This window comes from Passer domesticus, chromosome 7 (assembly GCF_036417665.1).
Source record: "Passer domesticus isolate bPasDom1 chromosome 7, bPasDom1.hap1, whole genome shotgun sequence".
Classification (NCBI taxonomy): Eukaryota; Metazoa; Chordata; class Aves; order Passeriformes; family Passeridae; genus Passer; species Passer domesticus.
Genome location: NC_087480.1, coordinates 3,982,083 through 4,003,836, shown reverse-complemented (window position 1 = coordinate 4,003,836; position 21,754 = coordinate 3,982,083). Strand labels below are relative to the sequence as shown.

Sequence of the window (21,754 nt, the reverse complement as noted above, 5' to 3'; positions counted from 1 at the left end):
AAACTTTGCGCGGAGTTGCGGGCGCTGGGGCGCGCTGCCCTCGCTCCCTCACGCCCCCCGCCCCAGGTGCGCGGCCGGCGCTGCCCCGCCCCGCCCGCGCCCGCAGCCACTCGCGGCGGCGGCGCTGGCGGCGGGCGGGGCGCATTGGCTGGAGGGCGCCGTCACTCTCCCCCGGCGGCGCTGGGGAGGGGTCTGGGCGCTGCGTGCGGGCGGCGGGAGCGCGGCGGTCCGGCGGCACCGCACGGAGCGCAGCGCGGGGCTGAGGCAGCCGCGGGGAGCCGCGCCGGCCATGGCGGTGTCCGCGCCGCCCGTCATCGCCGCAACTTCCAGCGGCGGCGGCGCGGGGGGCTCGGCGGGTTTGTTCCGGGCGGACCCGCTGTACTCCAGCCCCGCGGAGTCCCCGCGCCTCACCAACAGCCTCGTCAACACTTTCCTCTCGGCCGGCGGCGGCGGGGCCGGCGCGGGCGGCGGCGGCGGCGGCAACGAGTGTAAGATGGTCGACCTGCACGGGGTGAAGGTGGCCTCGTTCCTCGTGGAGGGGCAGGAGCTGATCTGCCTGCCGCAGGTCTTTGATCTCTTCCTCAAGCACCTGGTGGGAGGGCTGCACACGGTCTACACCAAGCTGAAGCGGCTGGATATATCGCCCGTGGTGTGCACGGTGGAGCAGGTCCGCATCCTGCGCGGGCTGGGGGCCATCCAGCCCGGCGTGAACCGCTGCAAGCTCATCACCAGGAAGGACTTCGAAACTTTGTACAACGACTGCACCAACGCGAGGTGAGCGCAGGCTCCGCTCTCGCCCCCGGCCGGCCCGCGGGGAGCGCAGCGGGGGCGGGGGTCCCAGGGGAGGGGGGCGTGGGGGCACCGAGCGGGGCTGGGGAGCGGCGCACGGAAAACTTTCCCTGCTTCCATCAGCCCCCGGGACCGCCGGGCAGCGGAGCGGCTCCGCGCGCCGGTCTCCAAACTTTTCTCCAAGCAGGGAGAGCCGATAGTTCCCGAAAACACTCCTTAAAAAACACCCAACCAGATTCTGCAAAAGTTTTCTCCGTTCCGTTTGTCCCGCTAGAGCCCGCGGCGGTGCCAGCCGGGCTCCCGGGCAGGGGCTGCGGGTCCCGGTGCCCCCGGAGCGGCCGCAGCCCCTGCCCTGCCCGGCTTCGGTCAGCGAGCCCCGGATCCCTGCTGGGCCCTGCATACTCGGGCTTATAATCCTGGTTTGTGACCTCATGGCTGCTGCCTTTAGAAATGATAATGATCTAAATAAACACAAAACCCTCCGGGGGCTCGGCAGGAGCGCTGGTGCCGTGGGGCAGGGTGGAAGGCAGGCGCTTCGGAGATGCCGTTCCCCGCTTCAGCAGTTGGTGAGGGACGTCTCCAGAAACATTTCCATGTCACAGCGTGCTGCTGCTGTCTGTGGCAGCAAACTTTCTTCACAGACGCTCCAGCGAGCTTTGGTGCGGTATCCGACCCGCGGCGTGCCCGCGTTCGGTGACTGAGGGCTTTGTGTCCCTGCTCCGAACGGGGTTTTATCTTTAATAACTTCATTTCGGGCCGTGCGGGGCCTGATCCTGCGCTCGCTGCTGGAGCAGGAGCAGACCGGGCGTTATTCTTGAACGCAATGTTTGCTTTGTTCCAAATCACTTTATATTACAGGTGGCACTTTGGAGATGCGCTTTATTCCTAGATCTGTTAATAGGAACGACGTGCTTTTTTTCCTGCTCTCGTTCTGTTTCTGTAACCCCTTCTCCCGCTGCCTGTTTCAGTGTCAGGCACCTCGATGACATCACACCCACTCCTTTATTTAAGTGATGGGTTTGGAAGTACGGTCTGAGGCTTACATTAATTTTATTCCAATACATTAGATTACTAAGGGGCACATTTAACATGTAAATGTTTCTCTGAAATGTTTCTGCGAATCGACTAGCATGAAAGTGATGGTTAAAGAAAAAAAACCATCTCGTCAATTTCTGTGACCGTGCCAAAGTTTTTTATTAGGGAAATACAGGATCTGGTATGTTGCAGCCTCTAGATGCAGTCTGATGATTTCTGCTCTTGTACTACCAGTGTTTTAAAATCTCAAAATGCTGCAGTGTTAAATGTTTTAAACTTGTATTTCCCAACTTTTTTTTCCCCCCGTTCTGTTTCACAAAGAGAAATTGACGTGATAGGAGAGGGAATGGGAAATGCAGGGAGCAGGGAAGGGGAGCCGCAGGTGTGGATCCAAGTGATGCTCCAGGAGGGGCTGGAAGGAGCAGGGAGTGGAACGGAGCCCTGGGAAAGGCTGGGCATGGGGATGAGCCCTCAGCTCAGACTCACACGTGTTGAATGTGCTTAAACTCTGCCCACCCTGCTATGAAAACGTATTTTTACCTATTCAAAAATACCAAATCCCTTTACATTTCACTTCTTTGTGCCTCATGAAGATGCCACTGGTTGGAAGACCCCTGCTCACATCAGGTGTTCTGCATTCGTGGTTTCAGGTGTAACGCATGAGGAGTGTTATCAGCACACCTGAAACTTTGTTCAAGGATTGTAACTAATGTTAATTGTATTCTGTCCTGCTAATTAAATGCTTAATGCCTCATTTTATTTACAGATTATTATTTCCCTTGAGAAGTCCATACTTAACTGGAGAGAATGTTGGGTAAAAAGAGTTAAATACATGAGTAATCTTAATTATTTTTGTTTGCCGTGAAGTGACCTGGGAAGCACTGCAGTGCACGTTATCAAATAAATAAATGCAGTAGAACTGTTAAAAGACATGCTCACAGTTTTTAGTTCTGTACCTGGAAAGTAAAGGCTTGAAAATATGTGATCTTTTGGAGATAATAGTCTCAACTTGGAATACTGTGCATTGCTTTTTTAGTTAATACCTTAAAAAATTTGATAGCTATTTATATATTTATTTGAATATTGTAAAAATGCTGCGGTAAACTCAAAAAAGCTGCCAGTAAAAGCAGGAAGAAATGCTGGGTATCATTATTTTCACTGGTAATTGACTTGTAAAAGTCAGCATCTCTTATGTTAGTGTGCACTTTTAAGTTATATTTTTAATTGGGATGCAAACCATTGATTATATATAACCGAAAAAAAGATAAATTCTCTTTCTCCTGCTTGCTCTATTGCATTTTTCTAGTTCAGTTTTTCTACAGTGCTGGTAAGAGCTTCAGAGAAACACACCCGTGGGTGAAAGTTTTTTGGTGTGTGTGTTGTGTAGCAGGAGTTACTCTGTCCAGCAGCTCTGATTTGTGTATTTCTGTGGTACCTTCACATGCACTGTTGAAATTGTCATTCACATATTTACACAATCTTCCTAATGTTTGTTTTCAGCCAGCACCGTGCACTCTTAATTTGCAAGCAAGGTTTGTGAAATAAAACTAACTGCTCATTTCATTGCAGGTCCCACCCTCCAGTGAGTACAACATGCTGATAAAATCTAGCTCCTGATGGGCAATACCTTAGAATATTACTTACCTTATGGAGAATTGCTTAAATTTAATAGTGAAGCATAGCGTTTATTTAATTAAAAAAAAATTCCCCAAACTATTATGAGGATGTATTTTTAAAAGGAAATTTAAAACTGTAGTAAGAACATGTTTATGATAGTACATATGTCAGTCCTGAAAAATAGGATTGTATGACTGATCACAACCTCTTCCACACAGTTCTGTATTTGATGGATGCTACTGGCCACTGAGAAAGCATAGTATTGCTCTGGATTATTCAGTGAATGGTCAGAATGCTTTCCAGAAAAGAGTATTTCAGTGCGTGGCATATTTTTTTATGATTTAAAGTAACCATTTAAGCTAATATTTTGCATTAGTTTGGCTATTCACAACCAATAAAAGGCTTTAGAAATGAATTTAAGCAGTAAATGCAGACATTTAATTTTATGAGATAATGAGGGTCTAGTCATGTTGACTATTAAAAGCTACCCTATAGTCAGCAGTACTCTGTCTTTTATTAGGAGACTGATGTCAAGATTATAATTAAAGCAATCCAGCCATGTAGCTCTGCACACAGCTTCCTGTGTATTGATAGGAAATGTGGGCATCTGATTGTCCATAAACTTCGTTCTCAAAGTGGATATTTAGTCTGCATTCAGACTCGGCCAAATCTATGAGCTTTGGAGGTGTTAGCATTTTTAAATAAAGATCAGTTTTTCAGTTTCCCTCTCTTCCTTGGAGAGGAGGCTCACTTCAGACACTCTGAAGTGGCAGAGTGGATTCTGCTGGAGATGGAGAAAGGAATTCTCCCACTTTCTGAGCGGTGCAGTTATGCTTTTGGAAAAATCCCTCTTTCTTTTTGGGTATCTTGAAAGTCTGTGCCTGTTCAAAACTCCTAAAATACTTGAATATTTTCATCAGATGCATATCTAATCTGGAGAACCCTTGATTAAAATTCCCTTCTTTCTTCATAGCACTAGAGCTCCCCATTTGAAGGATAACATGCTTTTCCTCCAAAATGGAGTATTTGTATGATTCCTGCATGTGTATATGCATAATACATATGTAATTTTCTACTGAGACTTCTACAACTGAAAAATACTGTGTTTTTGTAGCAAAGACAAAAAAGCTAAACAATTAGGTATTAATGATATTCTTGTTGCATATTCAAAAGGTCTTTGCAAGCATTTCTTCTCCTTTTTTTCTTTTCACCATTTCAACCTGCAGAACTCTTCACTGTCACTTCAAATCACACAATTCTACAAAGATAAAACAACATTTAAACTCATTTGCTTTGGGAGGAAAATTGAGCATTTGCACCCAATAAGCCTGATTGTGGAACTGCATGCAAATTGTGTTTTGATTTATCTCTTTTGCACTTTTTTCCATTTGAATTGATCTTGCATTAATTTCGCCAAGCGGCTCTGTGAGGCTGCAGATGTTGCCCTGTGTTTAATAAATCAATGAGACAGATCTGAATGAATCACTTCAGATGGATTCTCTGCTCGGTTTGATGTCTAGATGTTATTCTTAGCTTGTTATCATGACAGATGCATTAATGTTCCCATACACTGCCAGCAATGTCAAAGAGATTGAAGCTTTTAAAGTGGCGGTATCCCCTTTTCCCCCTTCTGTTGGAATAACTAAATTGCCTTTAGGAATAGGTCAAAATATAAATTTAATCTTGGCATTATTGTGGGGGAAGATGCTAAACTTCTGAGCCTATTATAACGCAGGCAAATGCAGATTCTTACAGAATGATTAATTATTCCCAAATAGTGGAGATCAATATTAAAATCTAAACATAGGATAGCTCCTTAATAGAGTAACCACTTTCTCAACATTAATATTTCATTGTAATAGGAATGATACGAATAAATAATATAAGACTAGAACATGTTAAAAGTATTGCTATAAATAGAATATCATCGTGTCCAAATTGATTACAGGCTGAAGTAAGGCTTTTCTTTTTTCCTTTTTTTACCTTATTAAGAATTTTCTTTTAAAGTTAAGTATGTCTGGATTCAACATCTGTTAGATTTTAAATAGTTGTTTGTTATGTTTCTGCTACTACTCCCGGTGTAGGGCCAGATATGTTGGAGAAGTTGTTGATCACTGTTAATTTCGGGTCACTTTAGTCTGGTATCCATTATCTTGGACAGAACCTGTGGAACACAAACCATAAAAGGCTGGAACATGTCTTTGTGGAAAGGTTTTAAATTCTGAGAAAAAGATAGCACAAAGTGTAAAGTACTCTGCCATGAATAATGAAGATCTGTTTCCCACGTAGGCTATGCACAGCTTTTATTCCTTAGTGTTTGCTAAACCACTCGTGGTCATCTGTTTTTCTTTAGAAATAAAATAGTATTTTGTGCAATCATTTTGTTAAACCTGATTTCTCTCTGTGACACTTTTATTTTCATTTTTAAAATTATCAGGAATGTTCCTTTTCCTAATCTTTCCTCGACACGGAAGAACTTTGACTTTTTGTCTTTAAGGCTTCTGAGAATAAATTGGAGAAACTGGCTGTAACGGATCTAGATTTATGTTGGCATTCTTGGTATTCTTGCTCCAGTAGTTCCAATTTGATAAAGGAAACAATATATGTAATAGAAATTCACAGTTTATTCAAATGAGTTTAAGCTTTAGCATTGTTATATTTGCCTTTCTCTCAGCAATATATCAATGTGTGGCAATAGCATTATGCTCAGAAAGGCTCCAGAAGGGACCAGCTCTGTAGATGGGGAATTATTCTCACGCTGGGGCTGTGGCTGCACATGCAGCCTCTGTTTGTGCCCTGCTTTGAAAGGCAGGGAGAACCAACTTTGCTAGGACTGAGGAGCACAGAAAAACCCACTGAATTAAAGAATTATTTTTTATTGTATGGCAGTGGCTTTAAGAGTGAGAAACCAGTCTCTACCTACCTTAGTAATTTTGCAGTAAATATTTCAAATGAGCCTCTTGAGATGTTTCAAAGAATTGTCTTGTTTATTTCACTGCTTTCAGGCTGGAATTGGTGTTTTGTAAGGGCTGTTTGTCAGCATTGGTATTAAAAAGGTGTTGAAATCTGGGCTGTAAAGTCTCAGTTTTGACTTTGCTGAGGTGAACCTCCCTTTCATGCCAGGGGCTATTTTCCAGAACAAGGGTAAAGAACTTAGAAATGTTTTTAGCCCCTCTCATCAAAGGTGGGACATGTTTACTGAACCCTGCTTTTGGAAGAATAACATGTTCCTATGTTTTTTGGTCTGATGTTACACTTGCTGAATGTAGGATCTTGGATCTCTTTTGTGCTTTTCCAGAGGTGATAATTACAAATTTGTTGAAGTTACAAAGTTTTCCAAATCTTTACTTTAAAATACATGGCAAGTTCCCAGCTGGTTGCTTTTGTAAGTTCTTTGTGTGATTATCAGTGTAATAAAACCTGTAGGTGTGTGGAAATGCATAATTTTAATGATTATTTACTTGCACAGTACTAATATCAAACCCAAATGTAATGAGGCTGCTTCAGAGTTCCTGCTGTCCTTTGGTGTAAGCCAAGGCAAGGTTTTTATACGTTCTGATTAAACCTGCATTCCCAAGCAGAAGTAAGTTAGTTATGATTCTTAGTGATTTAGATTTATCCTGGTTGATATTATTACTGTCCCTCGGGGCTACAAGCTTTTGATCTTTGTTCCCTCTTGGTAAAACAGGGTTATCCAAAGTGTCTCGGTAATGGGGTTTCCCCTCTCCCTCTATCCTACAACCTGTAAGAAACACTGATACCTATTAACTAATGTACTTTGATACCTGCCCCAGAAGGTTCCAATATCCAAATCCTGTAAAGCAGGAATTTCTTTGCTTGCCTTTAATTTTTGGTAGTGCAGCCATGCTGCCATGCTCTTGTTTTGTGTGTGTGTGTAAAGTTTATTGTCGCTAGCAGACGTGGGGAGGTTATATTCCCTTGTCAGTACATCCTGACCTGCTGAGCCCATTTTGCTCATTAAAATAGATTATTTCAGAGCCTTTCTTGACTCTCTCACAAATACCACTTCTCCAGAAAGTAAGAACCAAACCCAATTAATGTGCTCCCTTTATTACTGTGCAGTGCTTTAAAGTGTGATGTTTAGCAGTGTATATTGTTCCTATGATAAGGTATAAAATGTTCGATTGCAATTGTGCCTGATGTTATCAAGTTTCTGGAAATTGATATCTGGTACTGGCATTTAACCTACATCCACTCTGTCTGCTATCTATGGGATGGGTTAAAAAGAAAAAGTACTATTGATCTGTAGCTGGATTAAAGTTTGAAATCGGCAACAGCATGAGCACAAAAGGCTTTTTTATGATTTCTCAGCTTGCCATTGATCTACCAGTTTTATTGCATTCATTATTTATTAAAAGAATTTGCAAGCTAAACATAACGTTAAGCTAGTTTGCACACAGGGACTGCACTTAGGAAATTGAATGGAAATTGCATTAGAGATGAACATCTGTGCTATTTTTCCACTCGTGTGTTTATGGGTTTGTATAAAAGGTGTATTGGATTAACAGTTATAACCATTATAGCTTGCAGCAATATGTTAGAACCCCAAGCATTTAGTAGTTATTTAAGAAGGAGACTCTTTTTTTCTTACACTAAAAAGTATGGTAATGCCATGACAAACAGAGCTTTTATTGGATTATTCCTTATTAATGGGTTTTTTACAACTAATGTGTAAAACTTGAGGTATCTTGCTATATTATGCATGTGCACTATTATCTATGCTACATAAAGCTCCATTAATATTGTCATTAATTGAAGGTTTCCAGCGACAGTATTAGTTAAGGATTTGGCATGTAGTCACTGAAGTATTGAAATGTATTTTATAGGAACGTAAGTATTGAAAAGATCCTTAATCTATGTTCTTTCAGATTTTTCCCAGCAAGTCAACTAGTTTACTCTGCTCCTTGAGCTGGGTACCTTCTGTGATGTATTGTGTCAGTGAATCAGGTGAAGTCTTAAGTATTGTGAAATATTTTTCCATTTCAGTTAAATGGTTCAGTTGCCCTTAACACTGGGCAGTATAGTTGTGTGTGACACGGAAAGTGTAGGGTAAATCTTTTCTTTTGAGGTCATCTCCTGTGATGATTTTAGAGTTTCTTTCTTGATTATGCTCCTTCTGTAAAACAAATTAAAAAAAAGGAAAAATTAACTTAAAAAAAATTTCCTTAAAAAAAAGGGAAAAATTACTTCAGGGGCTGTGAAAAGTACATTTGTATAATCAAGATGTTACCTCTTTGGTCTAAAAGTAAGTCCAGTCTGTTCATGACTAAAATGTACTGAAATGTGTCACGTTGTGCACCACCAGTGCACTTGCAGTTATTCTGCTCAAGGCTCAACCTGAGACATCTCCCAGCTTGTAAGGCTTGAGGGTTTCCTGTGCTCAGACACAGAAATGAGCTCCATGCCAGGAGGTTGTGCTGCCTCCTCGGAATGCCACCCCCTCATCCTTTCTGTCTCTGCTAGGATGACAGTATTTTGAGCAGAGGTAGCTCTGATTTTTCTTTGAAAGAATCTCAGGGCTGTTTTTCAGCAGCATTTTGCATTTACAGTTCTTAGTCTTCCTCACTCTTCTTCACTCCTGTGATCAGGGTTTTAATGTTCTATCAGGTAACACATTTCAGCTCCCCTGTAAGTTAAAGCAGGAGTTACATTTAATACAGCATTTATGCAATTAAATATGTACATACTCATTGATAAAATGTTTCCATACACATAAACATATGTATGATGTGATTTAAACTAAACTTCTGGATATTTCCAAAGTGCTCTCAACCATGGAAATCAGCCTTGATTTTTGGGGAGGAAGACTTTAGGATAATCCAGAAATTAGTGTTAATTACATTTGCTATGGGCATGAATTAAAATTGCTAAATAAACTTACAGGGCTATGTGGGCTATCTTGGTCTCCTTAGTTAAAGTCTTTAGTTTATTTTTATGCTTGTCATAGCCATGTGAGTAACATTCTCAGCATGTAATTCAATTCTGTCCAGTCTGTGGCAAGAGAACTTTTAGGCTGGAATGCCCTCATGGTATTTTAAATCAGCAAAACACCAAGACTTTTTTCTTTGCTGTTTACAAGCCTGAATGGACAGTGGAATTAAAACAGAACATTTTTTATTTTAAAAAGTTCATCAGAGTTACTTCATGCTGTATATACAGTTCCAAATCTAACATATTTTGCAGAATCACAGAATTTCTGAGGCTAGCAGGGTCCTCTTGAGGTCGTCTTTGTGCATTTTGAGCTGAGGGCTCTCCCTGTCTGTAAACTGCAGCGATGTGCACTGGGTGGATGGAGCATGGAAGAGGAATTGGCTGGATGGTGATGCTCAGAGCTGCACCAGCTGCTGGATCCCCAGGGAGCAGTGGTGTTCCAGGGTGGGCATTGGCCCTGGTGCTGTTTAACCCTGGTGACAGGGGCAGGACAGTGGGATGGAGCCATTGGTGACAGGGACAGTGGGATGGAGCTATTGGGGACAGGGACAGGAGCCATTGATGACAGGGACAGGGGGATGGAGCCATTGGTGACCAGGGACAGGAGCCATTGATGACAAGGACAGTGGGATGGAGCTGTTGGGGACAGTGATGGGAACAGTGGGGTGGAGCCATTGGTGACAGGGACAGGAGCCATTGGTGACAGGGACAGGAGGATGGAGCCATTGGTGACAGGGACAGTGGGGTGGAGCCCCCAGCAGCAGCCCCAGGCTGGCTGGGGTGGGAAGGGATGGATCCCAGGGGACCTGGACAGGCTGCAGAGGTGGGGCTGGGCAGACCTGGGGGAGCTGAAGGCCAAGCTCAGGGTGCTGGCTGCCCAGAGCAGCTGTGGCTGCCCCATCCCTGGTGCCCAAGGCCAGGCTGGACAGGGCTTGGAGCAGCCTGGGACAGTGGAAGGTGTCCCTGCCATGGCAAGGGTGGGATGAGCTTTAAGGTCCCTTCCAACCCAAACCATTCTGGGATTTTGTGGTCCAGACCAGTTCCTCTGTCTCAGCAGGGTCAGGTGGAGTTGGTGTCCTGAGCTGTCTCCAGTTAGATTTTGAATATTTGCAGGGACTGAGACTCAGCCTTTCTGGGTAACTTACTTGTAGAGTAGAAATTGCTGTGGAAGAAGGATTTTGCTGGATGGCTGGGTTCTGTGGGAGTTGGGAGTAGATGTCAAGTGGCAGGCAGCCACTGCTGGGGTCGCTGCCCTGCTGAGGAGTCACTCAGGCAGGTCAGTACAGACACTCTGCTGCGTGTTTGTCCTTCCTGGGAGTCAGCCATGTCATCTTGTGCCATCTCTGACTCACAAACAATTTCCTGAAATCCTGTGTGTGAGCTGAGGAGCTGACTTTCCCTCTTCCACGCTGCCCCTGGAAAAGAATATTTGTGTATTTGCAATTAAAAAATAAAGGTGGCTGTAAAGAAAGCTCCTGGCACAGAGGTTGTGCCAGTAGGGGGATTTAGTTACTTGTATGTTACAGTAACTTTAGATTTGCTAATTAAGAAGATAAAGCTAGTTGAAAGAAAAAAAATATTTTGAGCTTCATTTAGAGCCTCTAATCAGCATGTTTAAAATATTCTGCATTATGGTTTTTCTTACATGTGCAGCGGTTGTTTTTGCTTAGTGCAAGTTTTACATGCTAGCTAATAGACTGTTTTGATAACAGTTAATCAGAGAATGTCCTGTGTCTGTGAAATGTTATCCCTGTTGTTTTCTGTGAGGCTGATGAAGGCATCTCCCTTTCAGGGCTGCAGGTGTCTGCAGCTGCCTCCTCTCCTCCCCGTACTTTTAAATGTTGTTGTGTGCTGAAGGAGGGCAATTTTCTAAAGAGCTGCTGAGATAATACTGAAAAATAGAAGCAGGAAAAATGTCAAGTCTTTCCAGTGAGACTTAAAATACATGTCTAAACAAGAAAAACTGAAACCCCTCCTCCAAACACACAAAAACTCCCAAAACCAACAATAAAAAAACCAGAGCAGAGCAAGGTGGTAAAATGCTGGCAGTTAGACAAGAGCAGAATATGGATACTGAAACAGGACCCAGGGTAATGAACTCGGTGTTCTGTTCCCTCTGTTGTATGAGCTTGTTGCTGAAAGATGTTGTTTGTATGTTTGGGGAGTCTTTGGCTTGTAAGGCTGTATTTGTTGGGTTTTTTATATGCCAGTTCATGCATCTGATAGGTGACTTACCAGAATACCTTGAGTTGAGCACCCTGCCATCACAAATAATTTTATATTCTGCCAGGCCGTCTGGCTGTTTGCAGAGAGCTCGGTACAGGCTGGCTGAGCCTTTTGCTGCCCTGCTGCACTCCAGGTGTGTGCCAGGCTGATGTGCTGCTCTCAGCAGCCACGGTGCCTCTTGCAGGAGCCTCAGCGAGGGTTTGGCCAGAGCTGTGGTGTAACACACTGCACACCTCACTTGTGCCCATGGTCAGCACTGCTGAAGAGCATTCATTGATCCTGCTGCTCTGTGAACGAGGATTTCTTGTCTCAGAACCAGAATTGCTGTCATTTCTTTCTGCTCTGTTTTTATGAATTGCTTTGCTTGCTGCACAACTGACTTTTGGTTCAAGCAAATCTCTTCTTGCTGGAACTTAAGAGCATTTCTGTCTTGCAGTTTCATGAATGACCTTTGTCCTGCCTGTTAAGGTCATGGGTTCCTGGTCATTCACTTACCTTGCTCTATTTAAATATGCTTTCTTCAGAATTTTAGTTTGCATGATGTGCCCCCCACAACCACAGCCTTCTAGTAAGCTGCTCCATCTTAATTTTTGTCCTTAAAGGGGAGAATCTCTATTCATGTTGGTGTGGAAGCAAAACAAAAAATACTGGTGAGACATTTATTGTAGTCATCTCTCCTGAGATGCAGGGAGTGCAATGGAGTAGTTCAGATTATGGCATTAGACTTTTAAAGCCATTTTTAAGAACTTGTGTTCACTGAGTGAAGGTCAGTTGAGTGACTGAGTTCTTAACACTGCTGTATTCTCATCTGGATAGAAACTCTTAGAACTTTTTTTTTAATCATTCATGCGATGTTTCTGATAGTATAAATGCCATATTTTTGGTGGGTTTTTTTTTTGAAACCTAGCTATTAATAAGTTAAATGCCTGGCAGGGATGAGCATCTCTGCTAGAGCTCAGTCTCACGTGTAAGCCAGCTATGTGAGGGGCTTGTACTGGCAGGACTGCATTTCATTTTAGTAGTGTGTTGTATTAGGGTCTCAATGTGCTGTTCTGTGATGATGATTTCCCCCCATCCTTGGCTGTCACAGAATTTCTCTTTGACATCTTCAGGTTCTTGTGGCCACACAGCTTCATCTTTCCACATCTAGATTGACCTGTCATTCACAAAAACAACACAATAACTCAATACACAAACAGCAGACACCACTCACAGGTTTCATTTGCTGTGCGGGTCACTGAGTTGTCTTTAAAACTTTAAAAGTGTCTATTAACCTCAAAACTTAAGCTTTTCTTGACCATATTTTGATACTGGTGTTTGTTTGCAGGGTGTTTTGATGGTGCTGTTTACTCTTCTGCTTTTTAGTTAGAAGCTCTTTTTAGCATCTTATGCACATGAAGTGGTTTATCTGATGATGTCAGATTGTTTCCAGAATAATCCCCTGTAGTGTCTAGCACTATGAGAATCTGAGTGAAAGTAAACAAGTTTACAGACAGTAGGTGGGCAAAGAGTGGTTTTGTTTACGTGTTTAGGTTGATTGCTTAGTTAGCTTGTATGACTGTGGGCAGAGTTTGAAAGTTCCTTTTTTTGCTGTTGGTTTTTCATAATGTCCTGACCCAACCAGTGTAACACTGCAGAGGAAATGAATGAGCACAAAGGCTTTTGGTCTCTCATGGAGGAGGAGATTGCTTTGCTTTGTCTTTTTGACTCCTAGCAGGTGAAATTCCACAATGGAACCATTGTAGAACCAGAGTCTTCCAACTGATTTCAGTGAGTTTTGGATTGCCAGCATAGAAAGCATCCAAACCTCAGTGCATGGCAGTGAATTAATCTGTAAGTTACTTAGGGCCACATCAGGAAACATTTCATGCAAATTTTGAAGTGGAATAATGAAACAGTCCTTGGGACATCAGTTGTATCCCGTGTGTATTTAGTAAATCTCATATTTGGATAGATTTTTATTAAGTCCATATATTCGTACAGGAAGGAAACATAGAGAATGTGCATAGTGGAACCCCAAACCTTTCCAGTAAAGATCTGTATTTTTGTGATGAAAGGCATGACATGGGTCAGGAGTAGTCAATAGATGTTCATTTGCATGGCCTGGTAAACACTTGTCAGGAATCAGGGATTACAGGGTGAGCAGGAATATTCACTTTTCCCATTGGGGGAAGTGTTTACCAGTGGTGATAAATACAAATCATTTTAGTATAGGGAATATTACAGACTTGTTGCTGTGCATACATTGTACACTGCTCATATTCAGAAATCCTTACTTGGAGTAGAATCATATTTCATGTGTTTGAGACTCTCTTGATTATTTTTAATCAGGGAGTGAATTTTAATGTTCTAAGTGGAGGTGACTGCAGGTAAAGAATAATGAAAAATAATTTTATGTACCTTAGTTTAAAAAGTAGTAAAATGATAATTATTACGTATTCAGTTAGCACATACATTTCATAAAGGTTATGGCATCATAGTTAGCATCCTGGCTATTTAGTCTCATCTTGATTTACTCGTGCAGAATTCAGAAGAGAGTGAAAACATGACGAAGGGCACAGCACCAAGCCCTGTGTTTGTGTGAACACTGTACAAGCCCAAATGGTGGTTGGTGATCAGTACTTCACACACGTACCTGGCTTTTCTGGGAAATCCTTTGCACTCTCTGAAGGGGAATGGCCATTGGTGGGCTATTTCTGACTCTGCTTTTGGTGGAAAATTTGGCCTTGTGTGTCATTTAGACTTTGTGACACGTGTAGCCTCCCAGGGCCTAATGACTTGTCTGCAGATGGGCTGTTATTTATTACAGTCATGTAGAATAAAATTGATTGTCTTCTAAAATTAATTTTTCATTTGCCTCCAGCTCTGCTTTAATAGAGGACACACAGTTGCCTGTTTGCAGAAATACTGTTTAATCACATTAATATCTCAGCCCCCCAGGCTGGTGAAGATAATTGTACAAACGAACAGCAAAATCTGTATCTTTAACTTCTTTTTATGATTAAATTATGCAAATGACTTATCTCCTGCCCTTCCAAGCACTAATCATCTAATTAGGAATGATGTGTTAAAGGGATGGTTTTGAATCAGGAGAAGGGGAGAACGGAGGAAGCAGAAAATGGGACCTGACAATGAAACTGCTGAAAGTACTATAGCAGTACAAGATAAATTTGTGTATGTGTTCAAAGAGCAATAATAAAGGCTTGCTGTGCTATTTCTAGTCCTGTTTTAGTGCTGTTTTTCATAAGAGGATAATTCTTCTGTCTGATCTTCACCCATAATTTTCCATATTAACTTTAAATTCTATATTATTGTTGTTGTTATTAACTTTGTACTTTCTCTTCCAGTTCTCATAAGCAGTGAGTGTGAGTGTCTCTGCATCTGGCTTTAGTAATAGAATGCTTTGAAAGACAGAATACCTTTATTTTGTAATTTGTGTTTTATCTAAGTGCTTGCCATTGTACTGGAAGATGTCCTGAGCCTGTTAAATACTTCACATATCTCTGTCTCTCTTTTTTGAATACTTAACTGATGGTTAAAGAAACTCACAGCTTTGCATTTTAATGTGAAAATGCAAGTGTCCAAGTAAAGAGGGTGTTCATCTCTTCAGTGTCCTGTGCCTAGTTTGTGGAGTTTCCCTTCAGGTGAAAACCTTTAAATTTAGATATTTAGGCAATCATAATTTTATATTTTAAGCATATAAATATGAAATAATCATGCCTGAACCTCTCCATGAGCTTACAGCCCAGTTTGCTGTGTTTCTTTTTTTTTCCAATTCCATAAGCAAATTCTTTTTTTTGTAAGTCAGGCCTTTATAAGCAGACCCTCCTGCTTAAAGGCACATTCCCACACTGGGCCCAAATTATCAATGTGTTAAAGGTACAACAAACCAAGTCATACCCTGATAGCCCTGACAGCTTGGTCATGTATTTGTTCTTGTTTTTCCTTGACTCAGTTATTGCTGTACTTTCTATACATGATTAAAGTGCAGTTAACCAATAAAATAAAGATCTTCTAGAGTCTAACTGAAATTTCAGGTATTCCTCTATGAGAATGTATTAATTCCTTTAATAAATTTTTAATTCCTTTATAAATGTGTGAAAGTTTTAATGCATGAGGGTATATGGATTCATAGTGTGCTGCCAGACACAGGTTTGCTGATACAATCTGAGGAGCTTAACTTGCCCAGGAAGGTGTGAAACACTTACACAAAGGTAGGTATCCCCCAAAAGAAGCCAAAAGCAACAATGTCAAAATAATCTTTTTGTTAGTGCTTAGGTGTATGTCACAGGGATTTAAGAAGGATGAAAAACACAAATGAGTTTTAAAAAATTAAAAAATGCTGACTGGGGCAGATAATCTGGCTTTTCTGTGTTGTTTTTGGATGGTTTAGCATAAAGGATGCAAGTTCTGACACCGCTTCCATTTGTCTGACACATGTAAATTGCTGGTGGAATGTTTTCGTAAACACTTCATGGATGGAGAGGCTGCATTTCCCTCTGTACCTTCCAGCAACAGGATTGAATTAAAGCAGTTCACATCTATCTTTGTGTGTATTTTCATCGTTATCCCCTCAAAGTCTTCTCAGAAGGGAAGTTGAGGCCACCTTGTTGAAGAGGGCTTGCACCAGGTCTTTGTGCCAGAATATTTGTGTAAGTGATTTCTGTACGCAAGGTCTAAATATATTTTAGCAGAATTATAGGAGACTCAGAAAGAACATGGGATTTCTTGTTGTGTTAAAAGGTTCTGGGATCCATCAGGGACTTAAATTGCTGTGAGGGCTTTGAGCAGAACTGTTCTTTGGGTAGGAGTTCTGTGATAATTAAGGAGCAAACAATCCTAGACTAATTTTTTCTGTTTCTTTTAGATTGGCTGGATCCAGATACCACAAGAAGAGCTAAAAATAGAGGCTTTGTGCTTGGGCTGGTGGTGTGTGATAAGTCAATGGAGAGCGTGCTGGACAGCCTCCAGCTGCCATTCTTTGTGTGGCTGAGCTTCTTAAGCCTGGTGGCTTTTGGCTGAGGTGTTTTCAGTCTGTGGGTCAGTGGCACTGAGATCAGGGTTTCTGAGATGGGCACCTGCTGAGAGACCATTTGTAGATGGTTTTAGCATCAACCAGGAATCTAAAAACTGTAATCTTGAGCCTGCATTTCCCAGCTCTTAGGCAGAGGCAGATTGGAAGAAGGTAATCTGCAGTAAGGACTTGGATATCTTTTTCTTTTCTGTGTCTGCACAGGCTCAGGGCTTTATCTTACCCAGCTGCTCATTCAGATGTTTTTCTTATCTCTGCACTGGGCAGTTTGCACTGAGTAATGATATGTGACAACAGATGGTAGATAGTGAATTGTTTTATGAATTAAGTTGGTCTTGCAAGAAGTTGAGCAGGAAAGAATTCTTCTAAGATTTCCCAATTAATAGGTACAGTGGTGGAGCTATCTCATTATTTTTCTTGGTGTTTAGAAAGTTAAGTCATTTAGCTTTACTCCCATGAGTTTTTCCTCTTGGTGGCTGGAGTGCTGGGCTTACCTGGAGTGACCAATTCTCTGTGCTGACATAATTGATGATTGCTAAAATATCCAGCCGCCTTTCATTACACAGTCAAATTGTGAAGTCTTTTAAATGTGAGGGAATTCGAGCCAATCTTGACCTCTCTGATTACTGCCCATGCAGGGCATGGTGAGAGAAGTGGAGATGAGTGTTTCAATTAGTCTCATACCTTACTGGTCTTGTACTTCGTGAAGGAAAGGATTATACCCAAGAAAACAGCAGGAGAGTTAATACCTACTGCTTTTTTCCTTCCTTTTCTTTTGATTTATCTTTCTCTTATAATCATTAAAGGCAAAGGCTATTTCAATATTAATCAAGTTACATATTAAAATAATTATTGCACAGAACACTGAACTGTTATGCCTTTCCTCTAACATGATCTTACAGCAGATCCTGTATCAGTGGTAAGGTGTAGGCCAGCTGTGACATTTAAGAGCAATGAGAGTTCTTACAGAGGAGTGGTTGTAGTTATTGATTTGTCTGCTAATTTCAACTTAATTTAGTCTAGAAATCCAAATTAATTCCTTTCTGTGGTCCTATTGTGGGCTGGGGTAATTGAATATTTTTGAAGAAACACACAATCCTGTCATTGTGCTGAGGTTTTGCCAAACACTGAGAAATGGCAGAGCGTTTAAATATTCAAGGATCCAGATGTCAATGTACATTATATGATGCAGTTTCTGGAGTTGTGGGTAATACAGAATGAAGCAGTGTTGGTCAAGTTTCCTTGATTCCCAAGAATAATGTGAAGATCTTTCTTCAGCCATATGGTTGAAATATATCCAGAAAACAGTAGTCTCTGCTTTCCAGGGCAGGAGGGTGCCCAGTGCTTCATCTCTTTTCAGAGCCTGATAGTTCATGAGCATGAAGGGACAGCCTGAGCATATTTGAGTGGTCAGTTTAATATATTCCCACAGCTCTGCTGGTTCTTAAAAGTTATAATCTTTCATCTTGGTTTTCCAGAAATTGCTGAACTTGTACATTTGATGACTCACAAATGTTAGAGAGGTCAACTTTCTTCATGGAGCTGAGATTAGCTGTCCATGACTCAGTGTTGTTCAGGCTGGAATATGCAATGGTTTTCAAACTGCAGCTGTGTGAAAGTGTTGTGGGAATGTGTAGAAAAACCACTGGAAATACTGGGAGGATGCAGATCCCCCTTTAAACTGTGGGGGCTGTGCGTGGTTACCCTTGGAGTGTCCCTTCTCCAGAGTAACCTCTCGTGATCATATTCTGTGTATTTTGAGAGTCAGGAGGAATAAGCAGTCATTAAAATAATTAGTGATGCATAAGAAGATGAAGTTGGGATTTCAAGACTGTGCAGACACATGGGTTAATAGTTCTGTAGGAATTGTTCTGGTTTCTGCAGCCTTAGGTGCTGACAAATCCTCATTGTCAGCCACCTATCACAGAAAGCAGTACTGTGCAAGGGTTAATCTTGTATTTTTCAAATGCATTCTTTGGCCAGTTTTGCAGTTGTTATGTTTCTGTATGTGCAGGAGATGTTTAGTATTGTTATTAATATCCCAGGAGGTTAATGTCTGGTTTTGGCAGTGGACAGGGCAATAGTTTGAGGGTGCTGAGGGTGCCTAAACTGTACCCCCTTTAGGTACATGTGTCTTCTCTTTACTTGCTAAGCTTCAACCCTCTGCCAGCAAATAGGGGCACATCAATTCTGGATCCATTCAAATATAAACAGATTGCCTGAGGGCTCTTTGTGTAGTTACTTGTGCTCAGGAAATACTAGGATGTATCACAACTGGATCTTGTCTCTTCACATTTGAGATCAGACTCGTGTCTGTGTGTCTCTAAACCTGTACAGGCAGCCTGCTTGTGAAGTCGTGTGTCTGAGCAGGTAGCAAGGAGCAGCACGATTCCTGACCAGGCATTGTTGGGAATGCTTGGCAAAGTCTGTGGGACAGACAGAAAACAGTGATAGGGACTCTGCAGATTCAGGGGCACTTTCATCTTGGAAACTGTCAGGGAAAAGTGAAGGAATGAGAGCAAAGGTATCCAGGAGCTGTGGATATAATCACAATGTGATTTTGTTTTTTTTAACCTCCCAACTGAAAAATTCTTATTTAAGGCATAATATATTCACCTTGGGTAAGCAATTAAAGTTAATTAAAAAAGCCAAACCAAACAATCACTCAGTGTGTGAATGCGTAATGTGGAATACACGTGTAATAATCTAGAAACGTAAGGTATGTATGCCATAGTGCACTTATTTTGGGGTGGAAGGTTGCTCACATCCCACTTTAGATGTTAAAAATGAATTTTAGGAATGGAATGATTTTTTCATGTGGCAAAATAAAAACGCTAAAGGGAAGAACCTTTGCGTATAACATTTTTTTTAAATAGCTTTCTTGTAACTTATTTTCCTGATCACAGTTGGAGAGAAAAAGTCATGAGTATAAGAAATAAGAAAAAATACATTCTAAAACTGCTTTGAGTTCAGCAGCTGCCTCAGAAGACTCTGGGAATCATTTCTGTAGACTGAGCAGCCTTGGGTAGTTCCACAGCTGAGCAGAAAGGAGCTGGTTCCATTGCTGGTTGGAACCTTTGGTCTGTGCCTGGCAGGAGGAATTGGATTGGTTTTCCCTGAATTCATCTCACTTGATGCTGTGGATTTGCAGAATTGAGGTTACATTTGATTGTGGAAATCAAAGCATTTTTTAACAGGTTAAAAATTCCCAGAAATGTATTATGCCTGGACAAAATGATGTGGTATGGATTGTTGCATGAGAAATTACTGTTTTTTATTTTATTTTTATGCATGTACTCTATTTATACTGTATATTTATAACTCATAAACTAAATTTTAAAGAAGAATGTTAGTTAATAATAACTAAATAGTATTTGCATTTCCATGGCACTTAGTGGTGTGGTAATCTCAGGAATTCCCCAGGGTGTTAATTCTCCCTGGGCACTGGGTGTTAAACTGCTCCAGTAGTTTATGAATCTCAGATCTTGATTTTCAGGTAATTGACAAAAAGCATGAAGAGCAGCTGTATCCCCAGGGCTCCCTGAAATTCCCTTGTTTCTGTGGCAAGATGAGTATTTCAGTGGCTGCTTTGGAAAACTTCAGCCAGTCACTCAAGGTCAAAGGAAAGTTGGACACGTCAGAGAAACAAAATCTAGAGAGGCAACTCCTCCCCACAGCCTGAAAATACAGCGGTGTAGAAGGTGCAGCTTTACAGAACTCTGTAATAGTAACTCTTCTGTTATGGGATGAAGGTGAAAAATACTTTCCAGATTTTCCCCTTTATGCTTTCATCATAACAGCAGCCTTAAATTTTGCTGTAGGAAAAAAAATGAGGTTTTTTATCTCTTTATTCTCCTAGTACCAGTAGTCTAGAGCTGGAGGTTGCTTCTTTTTCAACCCTTGTTACACTTAAGAATCAAAGTGTGAAGTATAACAGATTGATAAATTCAGAGTCTGGGTCTTTGTCCTAAATTAATCTTTGTAAACATTTATATGCAAACTCAATTGGAATTAAGATTAAAAAATCCAAACGAGTTGAGCTAATCACATCTGTGGTTACATAAAAATAGGGCTTTACTCTGTGATATTAAAGCAACAAATTACTGGTTTATTCCTAGAACAGGCAGATCATCTTTCCCAGTGTAGCCTGATTTTATCATTTGTAGTTCTGTGAATATCCCATATAATTTGCACTTCGCAGATAATGTACACTTCTGAAGATCTTCACCGTGGAATTTGTACTTTGTTTTTGTGGTAAGCAGCAGAGAAATAAGGAACAACCCTCTCATCATTTATGTATCATGACCCAGCATCTCGGAGCCTTGGGCTATTATTTCAAAATCCAATATATTCAAACTTTGGCCTCAGAGAGCAGTAGGATCAGTACACAAGAACAATAGAGTGATAAATATAGATTTTTCATTAAGGAAAAGACTATATCCTGTCATTTTTGAATCAGTGTTGGAAGGAGGATCTGAGGATTCATGGCCTCCTATAGGCTCAGATGTTGTTTTTGTTCAAAAAAAGGGACTTTTCCCTTTTCACATTGCTGTGAGCGAGGCACCGCCGCCACGCAGAAATAAAATTTTAATATATGCTAAAGGAGGGATCCACTAAGAGTGTGACAGTAATTTAATGCAGGCCAGTTTGGAGCTGAGCATAATGAGCGGGGAGATGCAGATCCGCGCTCGCTCCCGGGGCCGGGTCCAGGTGCAGGGCCTGGGCTCGGGCTGGGCTGCCTCTCCCTGCACCACAAATCTGCTGTTTCAGCACAGAAAGCCTGGTTTCTAGGATGAGCTGGGCTCCTGGATGGATGGCATATGCTTTTAGGCATCTCCTGGATGAGTGTCCATATGTACGTGGAAGCACACCACCCCCACGGAGAGGGGGACCTGCTGAAGTTCTGGGAGCTGCTGAACTCCTCAGAGCTGTTAACACATGATACATTCTGGGAGGCTTTCCCATTCTAGGAATGCTTTTTCTTTTCCTTTAAACGGATTTTCGCTCTGTTTCCTTAAATAGAGCAGCTGTGATAGTGTACAAACAATCAGAATTTATGCGGAAAAGTAATTCTTGTGCTGTTTGTTTCATTCTCAAGGAAAC

General features: G+C 41.7%; 1 protein-coding gene and 1 long non-coding RNA gene across 7 annotated transcripts in view; both read left to right on the top strand.

The window, feature by feature from the left end:
• Positions 1 to 122: 122 nt before the first annotated feature.
• DACH2 (dachshund family transcription factor 2) overlaps positions 123 to 21,754 on the top strand; it is a 242,414-nt gene continuing 220,782 nt past the window's right edge. For 2 of the 6 annotated variants that reach the window (XM_064426487.1, XM_064426482.1), the window contains exon 1: positions 124 to 774. In XM_064426487.1, the coding sequence (XP_064282557.1) occupies positions 290 to 774 (485 nt within the window). In that variant the 5' untranslated portion in view covers positions 124 to 289. Of the gene's footprint in view, positions 775 to 21,754 lie in introns of all 6 variants that reach the window. The other 4 variants (XM_064426485.1, XM_064426483.1, XM_064426484.1 and 1 more) reach the window with 4 other exon arrangements.
• Positions 822 to 2,752, top strand: LOC135304255 (uncharacterized). Its single transcript, XR_010365694.1, has 2 exons — positions 822 to 1,355; positions 2,591 to 2,752. It is a non-coding gene; the product is annotated as an uncharacterized LOC135304255 (long non-coding RNA).